This window comes from Amphiura filiformis, chromosome 9 (genome assembly GCF_039555335.1).
Source record: "Amphiura filiformis chromosome 9, Afil_fr2py, whole genome shotgun sequence".
Lineage (NCBI taxonomy): Eukaryota > Metazoa > Echinodermata > Ophiuroidea > Amphilepidida > Amphiuridae > Amphiura > Amphiura filiformis.
The window spans coordinates 16594713-16621072 of record NC_092636.1 but is presented as its reverse complement, the minus strand read 5'-3'; the positions used below and the strand labels follow the sequence as shown (position 1 = coordinate 16621072).

Genomic DNA, 26360 nt, shown 5'->3' with positions numbered 1-26360 from the left:
TTCAGTGGACGAATTTGTAGCACCTTCTACGCTTTACAATTATCTGGTTTTCGAAATGATCTTCTTTGAGAGCAATAACCTGTAATTTCATATACAGCAAAATACACTTGCTACAGACTACCGTTTGAAGCGTTGATTTAATAGTAAACACTCTTGCGAAATTCACACACTGACAATTTGATTTTTAAAAGTATAATCATGTTCTAATATTAGAACTTTTTATTTTTTACCACGTTAACTCCAAGGATATTACCATTAATTGTTTTGATATTGATTTTCTTGGCTAATGTATTGAATGATCACTATGGCAATTTGGAGACAGCTATATAGGGCCAGTTTCTCAAAATACGGCTAGAGGCAATGCTTCGTGGGCCAGTGAATTTGTTTTTCTTTTGACTTGTTAAACATTAGGTTAATGTATGAGACTTTTCCATTATTGAATATTCAAAATTAATAATACATGAATACTCTTATTTTGACTTTCCGTTATAAATGTTATTATTAACCAGTATATCAGTATCATCTTTACGATTTGTTGAAAAGAAATCACTTTTAATCAATCTATAAAATAAAACCAAATTAATGACAAGTAAAATAGTCGCACTTAGTAGAAATCCATTACAAAGCAACGGGGTAACCCGACCACAATCTTCCCATATGAACGGAAACAGCGTAGTAAATATAGCCAAACGAAACCCGACGTAAGTGAAAATGTTGAAAACGTTGTTTATTTTGTAAATGCCTGAAGATTTGGAATAGCTGTACATAAGCAGGAGTTGTCGTCCGTGTAAGAATACACTGTTGAATTCAATCAAAGAACAGATGATACCATAGCCAAGAAGATATTGATGATATAAAAACGTGTGTAGTCCGATAATATTAAGCTGCGGAAGTAGAAAAGTTAAGATAAAATTTAGAAGAACGTATAACATCCCCGGGATAACATCGCTGATATGATATGGAATTAAGGTCAGTCTGTTATTGTGTACGTAATTTTTATTAATTGTACGATCTTTACCTAATCCTAACCGCCTAAGGGCTTTTTGGCGACGGAAAGGGAAAGAAGGAAAGAATAAAGAGAAAAAAGAAGGAAAGAAGTTGTTTGCTCTGGGTGGGATTCGAACCCGAGACCCCTCGCATGCCAGGCACTGGGTCGGCGACACTTTGCCAGGGGTCTTGGGGTTCGCTGGCCAGCGAAACCGTGCCTATATATCACTTAGGGCGATTGCGTCATCACACCACGTGGGATGCATGCACGAACAGCGCATATATCAAGAAGTATTTTGTAGTATACCGTCCTGTTAGGGTTAAGATTCTTAACTCTCGTAATGTACAAGAGTGTCACTCTCACTCTTTTTCGAGTATAATGTCCCTGATATCATACCTTAAAAGAGGTGTCTTCACTGATTTAAGAGTGGTGTGTACTCTTTCAGGAGTGATTTGCACTCCTTCAGGAGTGATGTTTTTCCCCGTGTGGGGGGGGCACTCCCTATCTGAAATGGCAGGGATGTGCCTCGGCCATGTTAAAAGTAGGGGGCATTCAGGTCAAATGTACAATTACAAAAATATGGGGTCATTCAGTACACAACCTGAATAAAAATGGGGTCATTCGGTATGAAACTTTGAAAAAAGGATGGTCATTGGGATAACAAAAAGTAAAATGGGAGTCATTGAGTACAGGATTGCCAAAAGAGTATCATTAAGTACACATAAATAAGTACCAAACTGCGTAAAAACAACTTGGCCACCTTGGAAATGTGAAAAATCTCATTATTTCTGGAGGAGAACACAAATACCACCTAAATTTGAGAATTAAAAGGGGGGTCATTGGGTATAGCAGGAAATAGAAAAAGGGGGTCATTGAGTACATGAATTTTTTTTTTAAGGGGGTCATTGGGTAATAGGTAGGACCATAACACAAAAAAGGGGATCATTGGGTACAAGCCGGTTTGAAAAAGCCGAGGCACATGATGCATATCTGTCATGGAAGTGCCCCCCGGGGGTTTTTTCTTTTCGCTCTTTTGGAGAGTGAGTTTTTCACCGTGACAATTTTGCATTCAGAGAACAGACAACATATTCAAACAACACATAATCATGCATAATTCGCAAACGCAAGCTCGGAATCACATGAAATTTTGAGAATAAGCTTTTTTCGTCGATATTTACTGAACATGATAACAAAAAAAAGCGGATGCTTCAACCGTGATCAAAATGTATTTGTTGTTTACCCAGGTTGGTCCGTGATGCTAATCCATTGGAAATCCACGGACCGTTCCAAGCTCATGCTATAAAAAAAAAAAGCACAAGCCTGGATAGCCAATATTGGGACACTTATGGAAAACGTACACTGCAGGTTGTAACAAAAAAACATACAATCGAGAGAAGATTGTTAGGCAAACATGTAACTTATTGGTTGTATTTAATTTTACTTGGTCGTCAAGTTAATTTCTAAAGCTACTACACAAGCTTTGTTTCAATAAAATCGGTGGTCTACAAGCGAAGATATGGCCAATTGTGTAAAGTAATCCTAAAACAGTTTGGGCCACTTTCGTGTCTTCGTGTAACAATAAAAGTAAAGTGAGTGAATTGGGTTGAATCATGAATCATCTGGTCGATGCTCTTAAAATGGGTAATTTTTAAGAAGTATTGTGTGATTCTAGCAAAAAAGTTTTTCCTAAAATTTCAGCTGATTCCGATTTTGCGTTTACGAATTATTATGTATATTACACTGGTCCAAAGGGCACTGTCTTGTAATTTCGTTCTGTTAACCAGATATTTTTGCTAAATGAATTAACCTGCAATAGATTTTGTACATAAACATTATGTAGCCAGAGATTTCCAGTAATAAAAATCTCAACTTTTTTTAGGGGCGTGGGGGGTGAGGCTGTGGATCACAAAATGCCCCTTTAAGGTGGATGTGCTTATTTCATTTCAGATGTGCTAAAGCTAATAAAGTAACTTCTATAAGTGTAACTTACACAACTTGGCAATTCCTATAATTATGGTTGGCTTTTGAAGCTCATTTTATGACCCAGAATTTTTTTAAAAGTACCTTATGTCAGTTTTTGGCACACCTTCTGGAAACATGTTAGTTTTTAATAATAAAGTTTATTGTATCTATATACAATAAACAGATTTACCTCCTGTGGAATAGACTAGTCCAAAACCAGTGCCTGGACAAATCCAATTGATTGATTTATTGATTGGTTGCCTAGGAATGGCATTATCCAAGGGCCAGTGATGTTTAGGATCTATTGTTTGCGGTGGCCAATGGGAAGCGGTCAATGACATTCTTGCCCCGCCTAGTTGTTCCAGGATAAGGCCATAAGGATATCTGTCTTGAAAGGAGTAAGATGTTTCTGGAATTTGGTAATGAAAAAAATTTTTGGTCACTTAGAAATTTTCTGAGTTTTACTGTCGGCTGATATCGAGTACTTTACTTGATTTGAAGTTTGACTGTAGTGAGAATTCGTCTGAAGTATTATTACGGGAAAGAAGAGAATGGTTCGTCGAAGAAGAAGCGATGGAAGCATGATCACAAAATATGTCGGCAATTAGAAACACCGATGACATTAATGGCGGCTGTCATGAGAGACACCAAAACACCACATTGGTAATACCATGGAGGTAAGACAGGTTGTAAGCTTCAGGTGTTACAATGAGTGTAGAAAGCTATAGCACCGCACGGAAAAGTGAAAGGAAGGGTAGATACTCAACTCAAGATGGAAATATATGTCAGCGAAATACGACCCTGGTGTATTGTGCCATATCATTGGTAGGCCTATATACTCTGAAGGGTGCAGAATTTTGAACCATTACAGGAATGCAAGGCATCGCTCATCAGTCAAAAAGCTGCAGCAGTCAAGGTGGTTATAAATTTAATACTGGATGCTGAATCTTTCGGCAGAAATGGAGTATATGGAAGTGTAAATGAAAACCTGGTCGAGCATCCATAGCAGCAAAATTCAAAGCAACGAGTGGGATTTGTCACAGTCCGATGGCGAAATCTGCGTATTGGGAAAAGAGTATTGCAATTTGGGAAGGCCAGCCGAGTAAAAACCGGCGGAACATCTGATTACGTACGTGGATACTTACTAGGAAATGGACAACAATACAGGGTGAGCAAGTTTTAAGTAAGCTTACATTACAATAAAAAATAAAAACATCAACTAGAATTTTGAAACTTCACTACTTGCGGGAATAAACTAGGTTCTACGATTGATCAAATTTCGATTTCATGAATGATTAATTAGTTGCAATCATGTGATCATAACATCTCCTTTTACCATGTTTAACGTTTACAGGAGATATAAATTTATCACAAATGAAAAAACATTAAATAAATAAATACATTAAATAAATACATTAATTACACTACCAGCCGCCTACAAGAGGCTACTCGGGTCAAGTGATTTGGGTTCATTGCCCAGATCACGTGTCCCGAGTAGCGTTACGTCTTCCAGTACTACGCCAACTCAGTGCTGAAGAAGTGACCTCGGATGAGGCACGAAAATTCCACTCGTAAGTGAAATTTTACATTGCTTGTGTGAATAAGTTTTAAATTGTTCTACACTACATTAATTACATGTAATTAGTATCATGAATAATTCAGATGGTTAGAAAGGGAGAATTGGTTGGGTAATTAAACAATTTGGCTAGGGCGGGGCTTTGGAGAAATGGGTTTGGCAAATTGGGAAAGGATGGTGTCACTGCCGCTGTGATATTTGTGTATCACAATTTGTGAATATTTAATTAGTTGCAATCATGTGATCATGACATTGTTGTTTTTTGAAGAAAAAAAATGAGATAACAAAATAAAATATTGGGCAAATTGTTATGTTAATTCATAATGTCAGGTAGGGATAGTTTGTGAGGCAGTCAAGTATTGGACATGGTACGTGCTTGAGGTCACTCGGACCATATTAAGTAAGATTTTATATTGTTTGGTAATTTTAGCGGGGTTAACAGCTTCAGTTAATGGGGTGCCTTGGAGCCTGGGTTTTACAGAACTGGACAAGGCAAAATGTAAAGGGGTGCCACCACCACGGTGATGACGTTTACCAAAAATTTGCGAATTTGTATGTAATTAGATGCATTCATATGATCTACGGGACGCATGTGATCATGTCAACATCTTTTCAAGGGGAAATTTTATATTTTTACAAATCAATTCAAAATAAGCAAACATCGAAACAAGATAACGAGGGCAAGGTCAATGTGTGGTCATTTGGGGTCAAATGCCATAGTGTCGTTGGTTCATGAAGTTTGATGGGGGTGACCACAGAAATGGGACAAAAAATGTCAAAGTCAATTTCGAGGCATCCAGGTTCATCAAATTAGGTTGGGCGACCATCTTAAGGAGGAAACAAAATTTTCAAGGTCAATTTGGGGTCATTCAGGGGCAAACCGCATGGATTGTGGGTTGCGTATCCAAAAGTGGGATCGTAATTAGGAAGTTATTGGTATCGGTCATCTAACTCTGGATTTCAAAAAAGATTGGAAACGGTGCGAGACTGGTTATAATTTACAAGATGTTTTTCAAGGGTAACTTTTTAGGTTGGGTTTTTCATCACTCCTCGTTATGTTTTTACGTTCAGTCAGGGTGAGGTGTAGTTTTTTGCCACTTTCTTTGTTTCAATATTTATGGTTAATTTCAAGGTCTTATGGGTCCGTCCGGGCCTGGCAATCAAGGTTGGATCATTGGATAGAAAAGAAGAAAAAAAGGAAAAAAATTTACAAGGGGGGGGAAAAACCCCCAAAAAAAAAAAAAAAAAAAAAAAAAAAAAAAAAAAAAAAAAAAAAAAAAAAAAAAAAAAAAAAAAAAAAAAAAAAAAAGTGGAAGTTTATAAGGTAAGAGTGGGATTTTCATGGATTTTTGGGGAATTGGAGGAGCAACCAAGTCAAAAATTTCTCCGGGTCATATCTGGTTATCAGGTCACTCGAAGTCAAATAGTGATCATGTTCAGATTGGTATGCAACTCAGTGTAATGGGATTCAACAGAGTCTAACATAAAGGGATACATATCATAGGTTTGTGGAGCTTGGTCAAAAGAGGTAGCATGAGAAGTTATAGATGTTAGAACTTTTAGCTTTCCTCAAGGTCATTTCGAGACCAGCATGGAAGCCAAGGAAATTGGAAGTGATCGAGATAGGCGTGATTGGGAAAATATAATTAATTGCAAGGATAGTCATTTGGGGGATTATTGGGAGATCATTCGCCCGGATCATTCGATGTTAGAAAATTCATGAGGCTTGGGTATGATCAGCATTGGATGGTAGCAAAAATTAATAAGATCAATTCCGGCACGAAATTCGGGAAGTCGGAAGCACACGTTGTATCGTCATCAAGTACCGTAATAAATAAATAGAAATAAAATTCCTAATTTACGTGTGGTCAACTAAAGCAGCAACAACATTCCTGTTTATCTGGGGTGTATAAGGATTTTGTTTTATCAGCGATTTCTACAAGTCGTGAATGTGTAAATAGTAATGAAATAGGAATTTTGCGGAGTGGTAGGCTTTGCTGTACTGTCGAGTTGCTTCCCTTTTTCTGTTTTCTTTTTCTGATTCATTTCAGGTTGAATAGACACATTGATGCTGGTAGTGATAAACGAAGGCCGGGCAGGTCCTGGACTACTAACACGTGGACTACTAGACGTGAGCGGTATAAATAATGAACACGTCTGGCGATTAAAAACTTGGGATAGAAAGATATATAATATGTTTGGAGCATTATTTCGACAATTTCTCCCACGTCAAACGAAATGATAGCAGAGAACTTAGGGCATGCAGGTGGAGACAAAGAAGGATGCATGAATTAAATGTATATCATATATGATGACTCCAACCATTGGATTTTCACGAATCTGGTTTTAAATTGCATTTAAGGTTGAATCAACATGTTGATGCTGGCAGTTAGCAACTGGAGCCCTGGTGGGTTCGGGAACCCGTCGGACTAATAGTCGTGGGTGATATAAACAATGAACATGTTTGGCGATTAAAAATATTGAATATAGACAAGGATAGAAGGAGCCTATATAATATATCTAATGATATATTCGCCCAGTACATTGTATATTCAAAGCAAGCCTATGGCAGGACAAGACAAAGTGGGATGCAAGCACTTTTATTTGTATGTGGTCAATATGGGTTAACATTATGGTTTAATTGCCAATAATTTGTCTGACAACATCGTTCCTTGGGAACAAATGATAGATATGTATGCAAGATGGGTCTGATTGACAACCAGAGCAAAGCCAGGTGGTGCCATATTGGTGTTGTAATTATCGAGTTAGGCACCGCAGGTAGCCTAACTTGCTATGTTTCTTGCCGTTTCTTTCTTTTATTATATGACTATTATGCATAAATGCTCTACACAACGGTCACAGGGTTTTGGGGACATGAGTTAATTTACTTTTACCAAAGTTGCTTTAAAATTCTGGGCAGTATTATATTTGTCCAGCTAAATTGTAGTCAGTCTGCTCACTTCAGAATTTTATAATTAGTGGATAAAAATATATCCATTTGGAGCGAATTGGCGGTAAAGGTAATTGGCTTGTTACATCATTAGAAATGGGTTGTGTGGGGCTCTGATACATGGTCAAAGTGACAGTGGTCAATTCAGGTCGGTTTGCACTTCAGAGCAGACTAACCAATGCCGGGAACCAATTTAAACAGTTCAAATAAAAACATCAACTTGAGGAAAAGCTTTTGTGTCGGCTTTCAAGTTGCCTTCTATAAGGGTGTCGGTGGTCCAGGGCAGGGAACCGGGAAAAAAAAAGGGGGGGTTGGGCAAGTTTCTGTGCCATAAACTTGTTTGGCGGTAAAAAAGGGACATGGCCACAAAAATTTCATCTTAAAGCCAATTTAATTGAAAATAATTTGATCACCATAGGTAATTGCATAAGTGTTTACAAATAGTAATAATTTGTTACTAATATATTTGAGAAATAGTGCATGAGAAGTTGAACGAAATTATGTCAAATATCCACATTACTTTCCTGAATGTTCCCGGCTTCAGGAAAGTAGGATTAATGTTATGCACTTTTCTAAGGTATTTATATTAAAGGATTGACTCAATAAATGTATGTAAATTTCTCTTGAGAAATTTTCTCTTGAGAAGTTAGGCTACGTTTGATGTATTGGAACGGACCCTTTCGGTCCGTATTTATTGGATAAGCTGAAGTTAAATCCAATTCTGGATTACAAATAAATGGAGATACTCCTGACGGATATGCCTAGCAAAACTATTGAGTAAAATGTGGTTTATTTCATCTGGGGGTAATAAAGTTTATTGTATCTATATACAATAAACAGATTTACCTCCTGTGGAATAGACTAGTCCAAAACCAGTGCCTGGACAAATCCAATTGATTGATTTATTGATTGGTTGCCTAGGAATGGCATTATCCAAGGGCCAGTGATGTTTAGGATCTATTGTTTGCGGTGGCCAATGGGAAGCGGTCAATGACATTCTTGCCCCGCCTAGTTTTCCAGGATAAGGCCATAAGGATATCTGTCTTGAAAGGAGTAAGATGTTTCTGGAATTTGGTAATGAAAAAATTTTCCCACCCACCACACCCAAAATTTTATTTTTTTCATATTCCAGTATTCAATTTTATCGGGGAGCAGTAGTCGACTGGGAGGCCCCATATTGTATGGGATATCGAGGATCACATACCAAAAGTGTATTGAAATATGAGTTTTTAATGGTAGCCTCTAGGTAATGGCAAACTGCCAGGAAGAGAGGGTGTTAATGGACCAAGGGGTTGGATTTATTAAGTTCACAAGTTATGAACTTATTTTGGGAGGTAGTCCTCATTTGGGTACACAGATCTAGGGGTTCAGGAAATCCCTGAAAAAGGGCTTTGTTGTAACTTGCTGGTTAATACATTGCTGTTAACTTCTTTTTAAGAAGTTGGGCCACACTTTGAGCATGTTTGAAATTTCCTGGAGGTCCCGTTAGTTACAATAAATTAATTTGGGCTAACTTCTCTGTGAGAAAAGAGGTGGGACCACACTTGTGTGTGTGCAATAGGGCCGGGAAATTCCCTGGTGGGCCCCATATCTCACGAGGAATTAATTTGGGTTAACTTCTTTGCAAAAAGAGAAGTTGGTCCACACTTGTGTGTGTGCAAAAGGGTTGAGCAAATTTCCTGGGGGCCCCGTAGCTTACGAGGAATTAATTTGGGTTAACTTCTCTGCGAGAAGTTGGGCCACAAGTGTGTGTGCAAAAGGTCTCGCTTAAAGTCATGGTGTGCCCCATATTCATTCATTCATTCATTTTTAATTATTCATTCATGTAGTCATTTCTTTCATTCATTTATGTATCTTTCTAGGACTTAATTCGGGTTAACTTCTCTCCGAGAAGTTGGGCCACACTTGTGTATCGGCAAAAGTGGTTTGTGGGAAATTTCCTGGAGGGCACCATGGTCATTCATGTTTCATTCATTTATTAATGCAATCATTCATTTCTTCATTTCATTCATTTATGTACCTTACAAGGATTTAATTTGGGTTAACTTCTCTGCGAGAGGGAAAATTAGGCCACACTTGTGTGTGTGCAAATTAAAGGGCTCGGGGAAATTCCCTGGAGGGCCCCGTATCTCATAAGGAATTAATTTGGGTTAACTTCTCTGTGAGAAGTTGGGCCACACCTTGTGGTTGAGAGGCCCCGTACCTTACGGGTAAGTAATTTAAGCATGGGCTCGGGAAATTCCCGAGAGGGCTGTATCTTACAGGTGAGCAGGCACACTTGTGTGTGTGCAAATTAAAGGGCTCGGGGAAATTCCCTGGAGGGCCCCGTATCTCATAAGGAATTAATTTGGGTTAACTTCTCTGTGAGAAGTTGGGCCACACCTTGTTGTTGAGAGGCCCCGTACCTTACGGGTTAGTAATTTAAGCATGGGCTCGGGAAATTCCCGAGAGGGCTGTATCTTACAGGTGAGCAGGCACACTGTGTTTAGATGGTTAAAAAGGGGCGGTAAAAAAGGGACATGGCCACAAAAATTTCATCTTAAAGCCAATTTAATTGAAAATAATTTGATCACCATAGGTAATTGCATAAGTGTTTACAAATAGTAATAATTTGTTACTAATATATTTGAGAAATAGTGCATGAGAAGTTGAACGAAATTATGTCAAATATCCAGATTACTTTCCTGAATGTTCCCGGCTTCAGGAAAGTAGGATTAATGTTATGCACTTTTCTAAGGTATTTATATTATTAAAGGATTGACTCAATAAATGTATGTAAATTTCTCTTGAGAAATTTTCTCTTGAGAAGTTAGGCTACGTTTGATGTATTAGAACGGACCCTTTCGGTCCGTATTTATTGGATAAGCTGAAGTTAAATCCAATTCTGGATTACAAATAAATGGAGATGACGGATATGCCTAGCAAAACTATTGAGTAAAATGTGCTTTATTTCATCTGGGGGTAAACATAATAACGTCACCAACCAATCAATTATCAATCAATTTATCTATCAAATCAGATTAAATCAATTAATCATCAATCAACTTACAGTAAGATGATGTAATAGAATAGGCCATGTAGAGGTCACACCTTGATGCTGCAACAAGTCTCTGGTATCATAAATCAAGTAACCTGTTAAAAAAGGTAAAAATTATTATTTCACAATGTGACTTAGAATTGACTTTCAAAAGTAGACAATGTACGATCTGAGGTTACTGTTCCGATTCCAGGCTACTTTTTGTACATTACAATGCATACAGCCCGTAGTATGGCCCTCTATAACAATACTGTTACGAAATAAAGTTTATAGTATCAACACTTCCGTCAATAGCCTCAGATTTAGCATGTCATGTTCAAAAGAGAAAACAAGTTGTCCAAAGGATCGAACCAACAACCTTAAGGGATCAAATCAAAACTCGACCGCCGGTTGCCCGCCGGTTCCGGGCGGTTCCGTCCGGTTGGCAGAGGTCATTGGTATATGAATATTCAAGAATGCATGAGTAGCAACCGCCGGTTGGTTTAAGCACATAATAACCGGAGAGATTAACAAAATGTCGATATGTTTATTTCGCGATCACAATAGCGCATACTTGAAATTTCACGGTCACAATAGCCATGATAGCCCATACTTTAAAGTACTGCACGATGATCGATTTTTCTTAGTCGCGTGTCTATTGACTTGTCACCAAAGCAAATTAATTTTGGAAATGATTTCTTATTTATGGTTAAAATTGCTTGAATATATCACTATTGTTTTAATCAGTTAATTTAAGTTCAGAACAGTGTTTCAATGATTTCTATAGGTTAAGTAATTTAGAAGTTGTGAATTTATTATTTTGTGAATCACATCTAGGCCTGTATTGGTGATGGACAATTATACGAAAGGTCATTAGTTCAAAACTGCCTCCAGAAGATATGATGCGTGCATAAATCACAAAAGAAATCCCCAGTTGAAGTGATATTGATTGACTAATTTGCTTTGTACTTCAACTGGGGATTTCTTTTGTGATTTATGCAAAAAATGTAACTTCAATACTAAAATGAACAAAATTGAGGACAACTTGCCAAAGGAAGATGCATAGGCCTTTTACAACTATTGGTTTTATTTTAGTCCCGGTAGGCTTATTTTGATCCACCTAAAGAGTATTATATCAGAGGAGCTGATCTAACACTCCCGACACACACCGACACCGCCTGGCTAATAATTATTTGGTGGAGCAGGGACACTAAAATGAATACACGGGATCGATACACGTGAATTGCTATGCACGATTTTGATATCAGACGAAAATCTTCGAATACTGGGTTAGAAATTGATGAATATCTCCCGCAAATGAATTTTCTCAAGAAACCAGATGTGGTCTCATACACCTGAAAATACGTGTTGAACAGATATGATAGTCGCTAGAATGCGCTTTGAAAATTGGCCGTGCGCTTTGAACTCAAAATCTGACATTTTATATTGCGTTGGTCCTGTAATACCCTGTATAGACTACAGCGTGTAGTACAGCTGCACTCACTGTAGGCAGTATAAAAGTCGATGACCATTGACCTCAATGGGGTATACAAGCTTTATATTCACGCACAACCAAGATCAATTACCCGGTATTGTGAGTAGCCTTAGTTATGTCCCTCGACTAATTATTAGTTCTAAAGAGCTTTAAAGGTTTGAACCAAATGGCTAATCGTGGCTGTGGATTCAACCTACCATGGCGATTCCTGCCATGAAGATATAGGGTCGATGACACTGTGCGACACACCCCTAAACAGGCAATGAAGGATTTTTAACAACCAACTACCGGGTCCGGTGAAAAATAAATAAAATAATTAAATATCCAAAGCTAACGCTAAATATGGCGCCTCCTTTTTGTTGATTCCCCGGAAATTCACTTTGTCCCCCCAATGCCCCCCCCCCCCGGAAAAAAATTCCTGGCGCCGCCACTGACTATAGCAAGTCTACGCTCAAATACTAGAAATGCTACTTCACACAACTACCAAAGATGTGATGCAATCAAGCAAAATCAGTCGGAACTCGGCAATAATAAATTTTCAGTTTCTTATAGGTTAGGAAAAAGCATTAAGCTGGTTTTTGCAGAAAACCCAATAAAATTGAACAACCAATCCCAAAGATATAAGCAATTAAAGAGTTTCCAAAACAATAGGAAACAAAGGGAAATGTTTCATTTGTTTGGCTATAGACGAATCCAACGAGCCAAGTCATGGTCAGGATTTGGTCGGCCATCTTTGGTTTCCCGCTAGCACCAACCTGGGGTTTTGAGCACCCGATTGTGCAAATAAAAGCCACCTAACACCTAGAGAAGATGCAAAGACGAGTAGGGTTAATAGAATAATAATATACAATAAAGGTAATCCTGTCGCATCTATTCATACATAGTGCTTTTGTTCATCCATTAATCTATGAATAGATGCGACGTGATTACCTGCGGAATTATCTCTAGGCCTATTGTATTATTCTATTAACACTCCTCGACCTTCTCTAGGTGTAAGGCGGCTTTATTTGCACAACTGTTGAACTGTATTGTGTTGTAAACTTCTTTTGTCTACCCGTGCTTTCGCGGAAGGTGTAAAACGGGTGATGGAATGCAGTTTAAAATTTCCGCCAAGGCCGAATCATTTCGCATTTTGGATGCATTGTAGCCGACGGGGACCCAACTAAAGGCTGCTAGTCAGGTGTAGGAATGCGTGTATTTGGATTCGTCTATATCTCAAAATCAATATTTCCGAGTTCCGACTGATTTGGCTTGATCGCATCACATATGTCAGTTTGATATGATTATATCCCATCAAAAAAGTACGAATATACAATCTGCAGTGTTAAAATTATGGTATTGATATGTTTCAGGCGCAGAATGTAAATCATAAACAAGCTGTGTTCTATCATACACTCAGAACGATGGTTGAAAATTCTTTTGTTATGCATAGTCGCGCTAAAAGTCGATCGATACATGTTAAAATCAGCAGAGATACACCTTTTTGCTATGAAATTAATTTTCTCGGTCAAATATAAAGCAATTTTTTTTTTCTTCATAGTGCTTGGAAATACATTTTTTTTTAAATCCTGGTGTTAAAATTAGGCATGAAATTGTGTCGTTTAGTGTAAGATTTTTGATTTTTATAGGCCTTACATCCGTCCGCGAGCTTTTTTCGGAATTCATTTTTTAGCGTTTCAAACGAATATAATTCGCTAAAGAAAGACAGTTCCCACCTCTGTAAAGCACATCGCACACCGACATCGCCCGGTTAATAATTACATTATACAGCCAGAGACACTAAAATGAATACCCGGGATCGATACACGTGAATGTGCTATGCACGATTGATATTCATACGATAAATCTTTGGATACCGGGGTAGAAAATGAAGAATATCTCCCGTAAATGATTTCGTATAAAGAAACCAGATCTGGTTCCTTGCACTTGAACATATATGTTCAACGGATATTATCGTCGTTAGCTAGCGTCTTGAGAAAGAAGCGAGCGTCTTGACTCATAAACTGACAGAAATATTCTGATTTTCTGATGTGAGCACCCACTCACATGGCGTATACACACAGATGTCACACACAGCGTAGTGTGAGCACCCCCTCACATGGCGTATACAAGCTCACTTACACACAGAGAAGTTAATTACCGAGCTATTGTCAGTAGCCTTAGTCGGGATGTCCCTCGGCTCATTATGCGTCTCAAAGGTCGGAACAAAATGGCCATGCGTGGCTGTGGATTCAACCTACCATGGCGATTTCTGCCATGAAGATATCGGGGCGATGACACTGTGCATCGTGTGGGTCTATCTATTATAGTTTTGTCAGAATTTCCGTTTTGATTTCACCCTTTTTCACGTCATGCTTCTAAAATGTCAAACTCAGTACTTTATCTCGAAAGCAAGTAGCAGAAATAGTGTTCTAATCCAGGTCCCTTCTGCATTGAACATGTTGAAAGCAAGGATTACTCGACCAGCGATGTTGTAGCCCAAATCTCCCATTTGGGTGCTTTGGAGCTCTTTGGTAAATTGACGTGAATTTTATTTGTATTTTTATTTGTTTGTTTGTTTGTTTACCTAGGTTAGTCCGTATTAAGAGACGCACGCTTGAGGTCCATGGGAAAATCCACTGTCCAAACCTAGAAAAATTAGCGTGTTATTATAGGGGATTTTAATTTTCTGTCCCTCCTATCTCCAGGTGAATTTTGTATGACCCCCCCTCCACCGCGGGTTGGCATTTTCATTACACCCTTCAGACTTGTGTTCGGGTTTGTTTTTAATTTGACATGTAGGCCTATTTGTCATAATGTAGCGCTATAGAACCTAATTTCTAAATGTATAGCTATAGTCGTGCTATATAAATATATTATGTACCGATATGTAATATTATGTAGGCCTATGGGGGCGGGGTGGGTGCAGAGGTGTGTGAGGTGGGTAGTGGGGGTGTATGTAGGGAAACTTTGGGGTGGTACTCGACACATTTTAACCATGACTTTCAATGCAAGGCTCATTGTTGCCACAAATGTTTTTTCCTTTAGGTCACTTAATAGGTTTTTATAAGCTTCCATGTTTTATTGTTTTGGCTGCTTCATTATGACTTTCGGTGGGTTTCCAAAAACAATTTCAAGCAAACACAAACAAAAGGCACCATACCAAGTCACCTTCATGATAATTGAAACACTAGCCGCTGAGTGCACCAAATCCGCGTAACTACGGAGTAAGCTACTACTGTCTGTTCAATTAGCTTAGATTCTTGAATTTTTAAGATATTTGAAAAAATACAAAATTGCGGTCAAAGTCATCAAAGAAAAGTGTTAGCACAGCCTTAGACCTAACGTGATTTATACTTTTCAAATTCTAAAGTTCAATTTAAAACCCCATTTCTTTTCAATTTTGGTCTTTTCCCGCGATATTTTCAAAACAAGCCGTAGAACGTCGGGTACCATAAACTTTTTGAATCAATCCATTTAGAGCAATGGGGACGCCGGACGATATGTCACAATGCGCTGAGATAGTATTTATTCGACCATCCGCATCAAGAATTGTCCAGCAAAATAGCTATATTTGTCAGTAGGCCTATTTCAGATTTGTGTTGAAATCCTACTGTTGAAACATTACGTTATTACTACATGTAAGTTATCTAAAATAGACCCAGCTTATATAAATACATGCCTTGCGTATTTATTTATTTATTTATTTATTTACTTATTTATTTATTTATTTATTTATTTATTTATTTATTTATTTATTTATTTATTTAGGCCTACTTATTTATTTTATTTATTTATTTACTTTGCAATTTATTTTGCGAATGGATCTGAGAAGGTGTAGGCATTTAGGCCTATTAAAAAACTACACATTTATTTTCAATTAATTATTTCGTTTTGTTTGTTGAATACAAACTATGAGCAGGACATTTGGAAACAAAAGAACTTTTGTACAAGAAAATATTATTCAAAATAATCAGGTTACAGAAAGCAATTTTTGAAAAGTCACTGTAGGCCTATCTGAAAATGTCAAGCGAATGCTGATATTCTTGGGAAGGAATGATGGTATTAAACAAAACTCAATTTACATTGTAAACCAGTTGAAATAAGATGGAAAAAATGTTTAGGAAAAAATAATGGTCAGAATAATGTTATGCATAAAACGTAATCGCGCCATATAATTTCGTGTAACAAAAACCGGTGGACCATCATCACCTATAGAACCTATCCAATAACCGGAACGGTAAAACAATAGAGGCCCTGCATCATTTTATCGATCCAAACAAAGGATTTGAACCGGTGTCCTTCACCGTAGTTATGGCGGAGTGCAGTCCATTCAATCAAATGTTGTCATCAACCTATTTGATCGTAGTGCAAGGTTATGTGTGTGAGACGAACTGTCACGGTAGATTGCAATCATTTTTGTTGAATGCATTTGAGTAGTCCGCCATATTTACGGGATGATACGTCACATGCAAGGCCTCTATTGAAATGACAGGACAGATTGGTGAACAGGTTGTTTTGCTATATTGGATAGGGTCTATGCCCTAAGTTGAGAATGGACCGTCCCACTCGATTTGTAAAAAATACAAAATTGCGGTCAAAGTCATCAAAGAAAAGTAATCTAAGCTAATTGAACAGACAGTAGTTTAGTAAGTTGGCGAGTATCTCGCATTTTGAGACTTCCAAATCGGCGTAAGTTACTAAACTAGTAAGTTCTATTGTTATATTCTCGGCAACTTACTCTTCATCTTTTGCGGAGTAAGTTGGCGAGTATCTCAGAATTCGTGACTTCCAAATGTGCGTAGTTACTAGACTAGTAAAGTTAAGCCGCAGCTATTGTTATTTACTCGGCAACGTACTCTTCATCCTTAGCTATCCTTCGAGGAGTAAGTTGGCGAGTAAGCAAATTGATTCATAAATAGAGGAGAAAATCATTGATATTGATGAGATTTTGAAAGTAAATGATATAATATTTCACAATAGAGCGTATTCTGCGCGTGGAGCGTCTCGTATACGACGCCACAAACCTTTCAGGTCTACTGACGGAAAGTTTTAAGTTACTCGTAACCCTGGAACTATGGACACCTCATAAGTGCTATATTGTAGGCCTATATAAAAGTACAAAATAATATTTAGAATGGCAAAAACCGTGGTGAAAAGGTATATCAAAAGCGATGAGATCCAGGTTGCCACTAACAAAAAATATTATCACGCGAAATGCTGGTGATGTCATCTATATATTCTTGGAAGGGGGAACAAGGCAGTTGGAAGGGGATGATCATCGTTAATTAGTATAACCGCGCATCAATCAATCAATCAATCAATCAATCAATCAAACACATAGTGATTATCGAATGCATGTTGGATTCCATTTGTATCTTCAGTAGATAGCAGAATTATAGTAGGCCTACCTACCATTTAAATTTCACTATAGAGTCATTATTATTATAAAGTCCCGTTATTTTATGCGTTTATTTTTATGACAATTGCATTCTGCTACACTAATATTTTCATGTCTGGGGAAACATGTTTTCAAAACTCAAGATATCTTTTATCTCTAACATAAATTACCTTTTTGTGCCAAATAGATTTTGAGGAATTACATGGCCCACTATCCCACCCCTGGGGCACACCATCCATGATGCTTGAATAGAATAGGCCCAGTACTAATAAAATATCTGACAATCGTGGGCATAGTAATACTGTGCAAGATTGTCAGATATGTTGGCCAAATTGAAAACAATTTCGCGACATTGTTACCAATCATTAAAAAAATCTTGTGCTTCATTTTGGTGAAATTTGTGATGTTTTTGAAAGATGTAAATCTTTATACTAAAATTGCAGATATGGGGAGCCATTATTATACAAAAGGCCCCAAAATGAGACCCATATTTGCGGCTTATTATGACGTATGGTCATTTGAAGAAAAAAAAACCTCACAAAAGAAAATGTCAACACCCTAAAACCAATCCCCTGAAAATCTCAACCTCTGATCCCCAGTGTAAAATAGAAAATTGCCCGGTAAACACCCTTAGGCCTATTTGTGCAAAAATAATGTAAACTTGAATATTGGCATAGTAAACAAAAAATATCACCTTGATTTTGGGGTAAAATGGTGTATAATTGAAAATGATTTTCTTAATTTTGGGGTAAAATGGTGTACAATTGAAAATGATTTTCGCGTTTCGCGAGCAATTATCACAAGAACACAGGACCAAAATGATATCCACCAGAATTGTCCTTTTATCTTTATCTTTGCCCCCTCCTACAACTGACCCTGATACGCGGCTGAAAATGTAACTACTTGACTCCGAAAGGAATTTTACTAAAACTACACGGCTGAGTCCCCCACCCCCAGCGGGTTATGACCCCTCTGTGACAGAATAAATAAACCTATTATCATGATTATAGGCCTGCTACAAAATCACAAGGCACGCAAAATACACTGATAGGGTATTTTTTTGTACCGGGGTATTTCGTGACGCACACTGCCTATTGTTAGTATTGAATAACAATTGACAACGTAAGACCGCGTGGTTAAAAACGTGATATTAAGGGCTGGGGTATGAACGTTTGGACAGTATTTATTTTGGGACATTAGAACACATCAGACATATCGAATTGCATTCTGAATACGAACAATGTCATTCTGATATCAAATAATTTTGATTTTTTGAAATTCGCAATTTAATACACATTTTATGGCAAATCATTAAAATTGATATTTTTGATATTTAACAGTACTTGAAGTGAACTTTATAAATCTGATGATTTATACTTTAAGTGTATGTAGGTGGGATGAAAAGCCGATGATCAATTGAAAATGTTGACCTTTCCTATTGAAGATATGGATTTTTCCCAAAACACCAAAAAAAAAATAGGTCTTTTGGGAAAAAATCCATATCTTCAATATGAAAGGTCAAAATTTTCAATTGACCGTCGGCTTTTCCTCCCTGCTACATACACTTTAAGAATATATCATTAGATTTATATAATTCACTTCGAGGACTGTTATATATCAAAAATTTGAAAAATATCAAATTTTTATAATTTGTCATAAAATTTGTATTATATTGTGATTTTCAAAAAATGAAAATTATTTGATATCAGAAAGACATGCTTCGTATTCAGAATGCAATTCGATAGGTCTGAGGTGCTCTCATGTCGCACAAAAAATACTGTCGAAACGCAATAAACGCTCATTTTAGATCCCTTAAAGGTGCTGATTTGGATTTTCTGCTCCATCAACTAACTAAAGAAGTAGTTACTCGCCAGATACGCTTCAGCACAAGTCTCAATAAAAATTCCTTTAAAAGGAATAGGGCGAGCCAATGAATTGTCAAGATAAAGGTGTAGTTCCATATTGATAAGTCCAAGTAAAATAAAAAACATGTTTCACGTCCAGGTTTTTTGAAAAAAAAGGAGGAGGGGCCTTTGTATTTTGTATCGCAGAATCAATGTAAATACCCATATTTAGAGCTATTTTAGCGTGCACAACTATGCCTGCAAAAAGGAGGAGGCCTCTTTTTATTTGTTGTTCTGAGGGGTAGGCCCCTCTAATGATCTCAAAACCTTCCAAATTGTTTCTTGTATATTGGGAAGGCTATAGAAAGCATCTCAACTTCCTAGACATAATTTTTAAAAAGTTCTAACTGAATTTCAAAATATAAAAATATAATTGAAGAAACCTCCAAAAAGGAAGCGGAAGGAGACGTGAAACATGTTTATTTTTTTATTTAGCCTAATGCAATATTACTTCGATTTTCACTTGTCATCATTTAGCAGAGGAGTGAAATTTTGATTGAAAGAATTAAACTAAGGGACGCACCATTTGATACGGGGGGGGTAGGAAGTTGAGGTCGGGGAATTTTTTGTCGCTGCCAAAGGCGGCGATTCTTTTTTTTCGCCGGCGAAGGCATGTAATTATTTGTTAATATCATGCATTGATACACAGTTAGGTGGGGAAGGGGGTTTTTTTTTTTAGAGTTGGTGGGGAAAGTTTTTTTTTGCTCATGTAGTGGGTGAAGATTTTTTTTTTTTTGAAAACTTCCTACCCCCACCCTGAGAATCTAATGGTGCGGCCCTAAGAAGGTTTGTGTTGGAAGTTATATAAATGATGAAGAGACCAAAGAGAGCAATCAAATTAGGACAACAAAATAAAAAAAATAAAAAACCCTACACCATAGGACTGTACGGTACAGGCTACTTTTTAGTAACCCACCTTTGTAGGACTACACAACAAAATAGCCCTCCACCATAGGACTTTACGGTAAAATATTTAGAGGAGTATGCCAAATAAACAATGAATCACCACTCATGACTCGAGGTCAAAACCATTATGTAAATAAGATAATGGCCACTAAAATGGCTCACAGACATGAGTTCATTATTATGTAAATGAGATGTCATTGTTCAGTGTTTGCATGCGATCTCAAAAAGGGACATGTTGACATAACTTAATTGACTGTGTGGTTATAGTCTCATTAACAGATTTTATACGCTATAGTTGAACAGCAAGCACATACAAGCAAGTATTTTGCCAGTATTAATAAAACTATAATGAGGCTATTAATGTAGCCCAACTGTACGTACAATCTGGCAATACCGCTCAGTCTGAGAGAAATGAAAAATATCTGTTGCAATTTTCTGATTTGCATAAAAGTAATGCTAGTTTATGGAAGTTGTAAAACAATTATTTCTTTTAATACAAACATATTCCTTGGTAAGACAACTTTATAGCACTGTTTGAATATCAACATGAAGTAGTAATGGCAAATGTAAATGGACACTATCGCCTCTGTAGTTTCCTGATTACATAGACAGCACGAATATTTCATTTTTATTCTGAAACGCCGTGAAGAAGTAAGTAGTACAAAACCCAGCGCAATATGGGACGAAAATCGCTTCGCGATTTTCGCCCAAAAATACTAGTTTAGTAAGATACTCGGCAGTTGCGGAGTAACTACTAAAGAAGTAAGCTACTAAACTAGTAAGTTACGCAGATTTGGTGCACTCAGCGGTAGGTCAAGTATTAACATCCAAGTTATTATGTTTTTAGGCAAGCAATTTTTAATTAATTGCTTGAACAGGTTTAAAAACAAAAACCTATTTGAATGGTTCTTATAAGGCACAATCTCTTCCGATGAGGAACTCAAAGCGCGTAAAGCACGAAATTGACAAACAAACATAAAAACAATCAATTTACAAAGATTGGTTATAAGCTGGCGTTTAAGGGAAGGGGTATAAACGTCTGGACAGTATTTATTGTGGGACATTAGAGCACATCAGACATATCGAATTGCATTCTGAATACGAAGAATGGCCTTCTGATATCAAATAATTTTGATTTTTTGAAATTCGCAATGTAATACACATTTTATGGCAAATCATTAAAATTGATATTTTTGATATTTAACAGTACTCGAAGTAAACTTTATAAATCTGATGATTTCTACCTAAAGTGTATGTAGGTGGGATGAAAAGCTGACGATCAATTGAAAATTTTGACCTTTCGTATTGAAGATATGGATTTTTTTCCCAAAACACCAAAAAAAATTAGGTCTTTTTGGGAAAAAATCCATATCTTCAATATGAAAGGTCAAAATTTTCAATTGATCGTCGGCCTTTCCTCCCAGCTACATACACTTTAAGACTATATCATTAAATTTATAAAATTTACTTCGAGGACTGTTATATCTCCAAAATCTGAAAAATATCAAATCATTTAATGATTTGTCATAAAATTTGTATTATATCGTGAATTTCATAAAATGAACATTATTTGATATCAGAAAGACATTCTTCGTATTCAGAATGCAATTCGATAGGTCTGATGTGCTCTCATGTCCCACAAAAAATGCTGTCGAAACGCTCATTCCAGTTCCCTTAAATAACGAAAGTCTGGGGATGTTACGAAGGTTATTTGGAAGAGTGTTTCAAACAGTTTGCTTGATAAAACATACAGCGTAATATTTATGTTTTGTAAATGAAAGTTTTGTTTAAAATATTGCCCAATTGCGTGTAAGATTGTTGATTTTTTTACCAAATGTTGGGCAAAGTTGTTTTGAGGAGAAACAAATTTCAACACATTGGTCCGATGATCACGGTGATGATGAAATCAAATAATTAATCACTCACGTGATGAAAGATCCTCGTCGTGCTTAACATGATCAGTGTCATATGAGCGCTCTTAAAGAAATTCCCAGGCCTAGTATAATAGACCTGGGAATTTCTTTGCTATATATGATACCGTAAAATGGGGTAACATTGGGCACTTTTCAGAGTTTTTAAACTACTGCTTCCAAACAAAACCAATTATATTTCTAATTAACTCTTTTTGTGACATTAGGGTTCCTTCTACACCTTGAAGTTGAAAAAGATTTTTAATAATTTTGTAAGGGTGCCCTAGGGGTTAAAAATAGCCTGACCAAAGTTACCCCGCATTTGGGGCAACTTTGGTCACAGTATCACATTCCATGAAGGGAAAAAAATCAAAAAAATTGATCTTCGCTGTATATGGGCAAGTTGTTATTTTTTATGACATTTGACCCCTTGCAAAATTAATCAAGCACACATCCTTGCTCACAAATATCGATTTTTATTTTTTCTGAAAAAAATGTAAAAAAATGCTAATTTTTGGTCAAAAATCCCGCCTTTTTTGTAAATTTCAAGGAAATTGGACATGAGCGACTATTATTTCTTCCAAACATATTTCTTAACAAATTGACACCAAATATGACTAAAAACAATATTGCTGTACGAAAATATGACCATTTAAAAAAATATATTTGACCGACCAAAGTTACCCCGCTGACAGAATTTCACCCATTTTACGGTATTGAAGTTCTGGCAACACTGTAGCCAGGCCGGTCTTCCTACGGCACCCAGAGATATCGATCCACAATGCTAGTATTAGCCTCAGATTTCACGCGTTGATTTTGAAAAATTTTCAGCCGGCAGTAAAAATGGTGTAATCAAAACGGAAATTCTGACAACTATGATATATCGCTCACGGTGATGTGCGTTAGAAAGTTGGGAAAAATCCTTCATTAGCGAACTATATTACTTTGAAAAGCTAAAAGGTTGATCAAAAAAAGGCTCGCGGGCAGAGTTGAAGCCTATCAAAATCGAAAATCTTACACTAGATCACTAGATGACTGAATTTCAAGCCTAAGTTTAACACTAGGATTTGAAGGAAAAAAATACAGTATCAAGCATTACAGTTTTTCCTGACAGTTTTTCCTGAAAATTCTTGCTTTTCATTTGGCCGAGAAAATTAATTTCAACACCCAATTCGATCGTTTGTATTGCCTCATTAAATGACTGAGTGAGCCTTGTACAACAAGTACTACGGTAAAACCTGTTGTTGTGATAACATGATGTTAATTGTTATTCAGAACAAAACCATTGCACGCCTGGTTTCCTAAATTACGTGTTCAAGGATAAACATACCTACTGTGATAGCAATATTCAATTCACCTAAACTTGTATGGGTTTCTACTCGGTCCTGCAAGTATTGCGGTGTGGTATATAAGCTGAAAATAAAATCATGTAAAATAGTTAATTACATGGTGTCTACCATCGGGAATTGTGTTTTTTTTAATTTATTCATTTATTCAAGTTGCATTTAAATTTATTGAGAATATTACGTATGTTGTAACATAATAGGTGAACATGTTTTTATTATATATTGGGCACCCCAGAAGGTGGGAAATTTTACATTAAATTAGATAATTTAAAATACGACTTTTTTCACACTCTGTATAAGGGGTGGTGCAATAATTATGTGTACCCCCGGGGTTGTGAATTCTCAAAATGGTTTGCCAAAATCGCTTGCCCCCCCTTTGGCCGTGCCAAAAATCTTTGCCCCCCTTTCGAGGTGCCAAAAACCTTTGCCCCCCCCTTTTCATGTGCCAAAAATTCTTTGCCCCCCCCCCTTACACATGCAAGATTTTTGTGAACCTGAATTTAAAACCTTAAATTGTCTTATCATATAATGCTAGCGCAGCGAGTAGGAAATTTTGCATATTTGAACGCGTTCCTACCGTTTTCCTACGCCTTTTTAGGGCGTAATATAGAAACGGCTGGAAAATATCTGTGCCAAAAAAAAATGCTTGCCCCCCCCTTTTGGCCTGCCAAAAAATCTTTGCCCCCCCTATAATTCACCACCCCGGGGGTACACATAATTATTGCACCACCCCTAACACAAGGGGCTTAGTATAGAGTACAAACTATTATTTAATGAAAGGATTAATGCGTATATTCCAAATATCAAGTTAATTTTCCAATTTAATATACATGTAGAAATAATGGAGTGGTATTAAAAGAAATTTTATTTATTCATTGCATTCATATTTATTTATTTATTCCTATTTTTCATTGCATTCACCCTGTACTATAGTATATTTTTGGCACACCCTGGATATCCAATCAGACTTTACAGATTTGCAATCTTGTCAATGCTTTATAAAAATTTATACTTTTGTATAGTTTGGGTGAAAACTTTTTTAATATATTCAGAAATACAAAAAAAAAAAAACGAGTTGATTTTTGACAAATTGCAAGATGTGACACAATTGGCGCCCACTAAAAATGACCAGATCATTTTCTTAAACCTGATTTTGAACATGTGTAAACACATGCATCTTTAAGAAAAAAATTAAGATCATTCTCTTGAGTTTCTTGGCCCCGCAAAGCGCAGCATCTGGAAGAAACTTAACATGCTTAAGGGGGTACTACACCCCTCGATAAATTTGTGTCTATTTTTGCATATTTCTCAAAAACTAATAACACAGTGGTAACAAAATTTATGTATATTATTAGCAAGGAATCCAATTACTACACTGGAATGTCCGTGACCCAAGACAAGCGGTTCGTTATTTATGATAAGAAATAAGGTACCGATACGATGTACCTCATTTCTTATAATAACGAACCGCTTGTCTTGAATCACTGAAATTTCAGTGTAGTAAGTGGATTCCTTGCCCCAATAATATACATAACGTTTGTTACCAGTGTTTTATTATTTTTTTTTTATTTACAAAAATAGTCACAAATTTACCACAGGGGTGTAGTACCCCCTTAAGGAGTGTAGTATACTTACCAAAATGCACCAACGATTGATACAACAGTAGCATGTACTAATGATCCAACCACATTCCTCCACTTATATCTTGTCAATCCCGCATACTTATCAGGCACTGGAATGATGATCAAATTGTTGATGTTCAAAGATTTATTCAATATCCAGAATCCAAGACAGGACGCCAATGTTGTAAGCAAGCCTATTGCAGTGTACATGATGGTGATTTATCAATTTTGAATCAGAATACCTCGAACTAGTACTCGGAACTTAATACATTACCATGATTATATGTATAAGAAGTTCTTTGATACGTGAAAGTTCGATGTGTAGTAAAGGTTCACCAATTTGGTAGATCTGTTATTATTCACTAAAGTTCAACTCCTGGAATTTCGCATTCAACTTCCTATTGTTGATACTGCGTATAAGCTTAACATCCGAGGTCAAATTGCGCACTTTTCTATTAAAACATGTAAAAAGACGGCTATAACCCGGGGCCAAATACGTAGAGAGTTGTGACCTGGGCCGGAATTATCCTGGGAGTTATGAAGTTTGTAAATACTCCCGGTAAATACTGAGATCGAGGCTTCGAAACCGAGGGCTATAGCCTACCCTCATATTAGTCTCGGTTCGAGGCTTCTGGGCTCTGGGATTGTGGGTTTTTTTTCTCTCTCTCTCTATTTTTTTTGTTTTGTTTCTCGATTTATTTTTTATTCATGTGTCTTCATATCCTGTCCACCCACCTCTGATCTGTACATGATACTCTCTTCGTTGTCATGGTTCTGAGAAAATAACCAGAGAATATTGCTGATTCCAATCAGGTTTTATGTCTTACTCACAACTGTAAAGTTCTCAGTGTATTTTCAAAAATAGGCTCCTTCTAAGCATCTATAATAAAAATCCCTTTAAAAAGGGATGTACCGGCAAAAGGATGAATTACAATGAGTAACATAAGATTTCGTTTTAAAATATAAATATACAGTAAAAATAATTTTTTAAGTGTAAAGATTATGGTTGTATTTTGAGCCAAATTCCATTTGTTGCTATTCTCTCAAAATCAGTCTTTACGTTGTTAGATACATTTGAAATAAGATGAAATAAATTCCAAACATTTGGCACCAAATGTGATCATTTGGTACCAAATGTGATGTGATCCCTTCTACATCCTTACGAATTTCGGAAGCTAATTCATTAGCGATTTTCCCAATAGTTTATGTTACACCCTGTTTTGTATTCTTCTTTCACACTATACTTACGTCAAAACTGTCTATGAGTATAATTGTGATTGCACAAATGAAATTTGTAAAAGCAAA

General features: G+C 36.7%; 1 protein-coding gene across 1 annotated transcript; it reads right to left on the bottom strand.

Moving 5' to 3' along the window:
* Positions 1-233: 233 nt before the first annotated feature.
* Positions 234-25662, bottom strand: LOC140160695 (TLC domain-containing protein 2-like). The gene is made up of 4 exons (XM_072183982.1): positions 25069-25662; positions 23418-23500; positions 10526-10608; positions 234-884 (listed from the first exon to the last, which is right to left on the bottom strand). Exons 1-4 carry the CDS (start codon positions 25263-25265, stop codon positions 471-473), a joined length of 777 nt encoding a protein of 258 aa, XP_072040083.1. The 5' UTR covers positions 25266-25662; the 3' UTR covers positions 234-470.
* Positions 25663-26360: the final 698 nt, after the last annotated feature.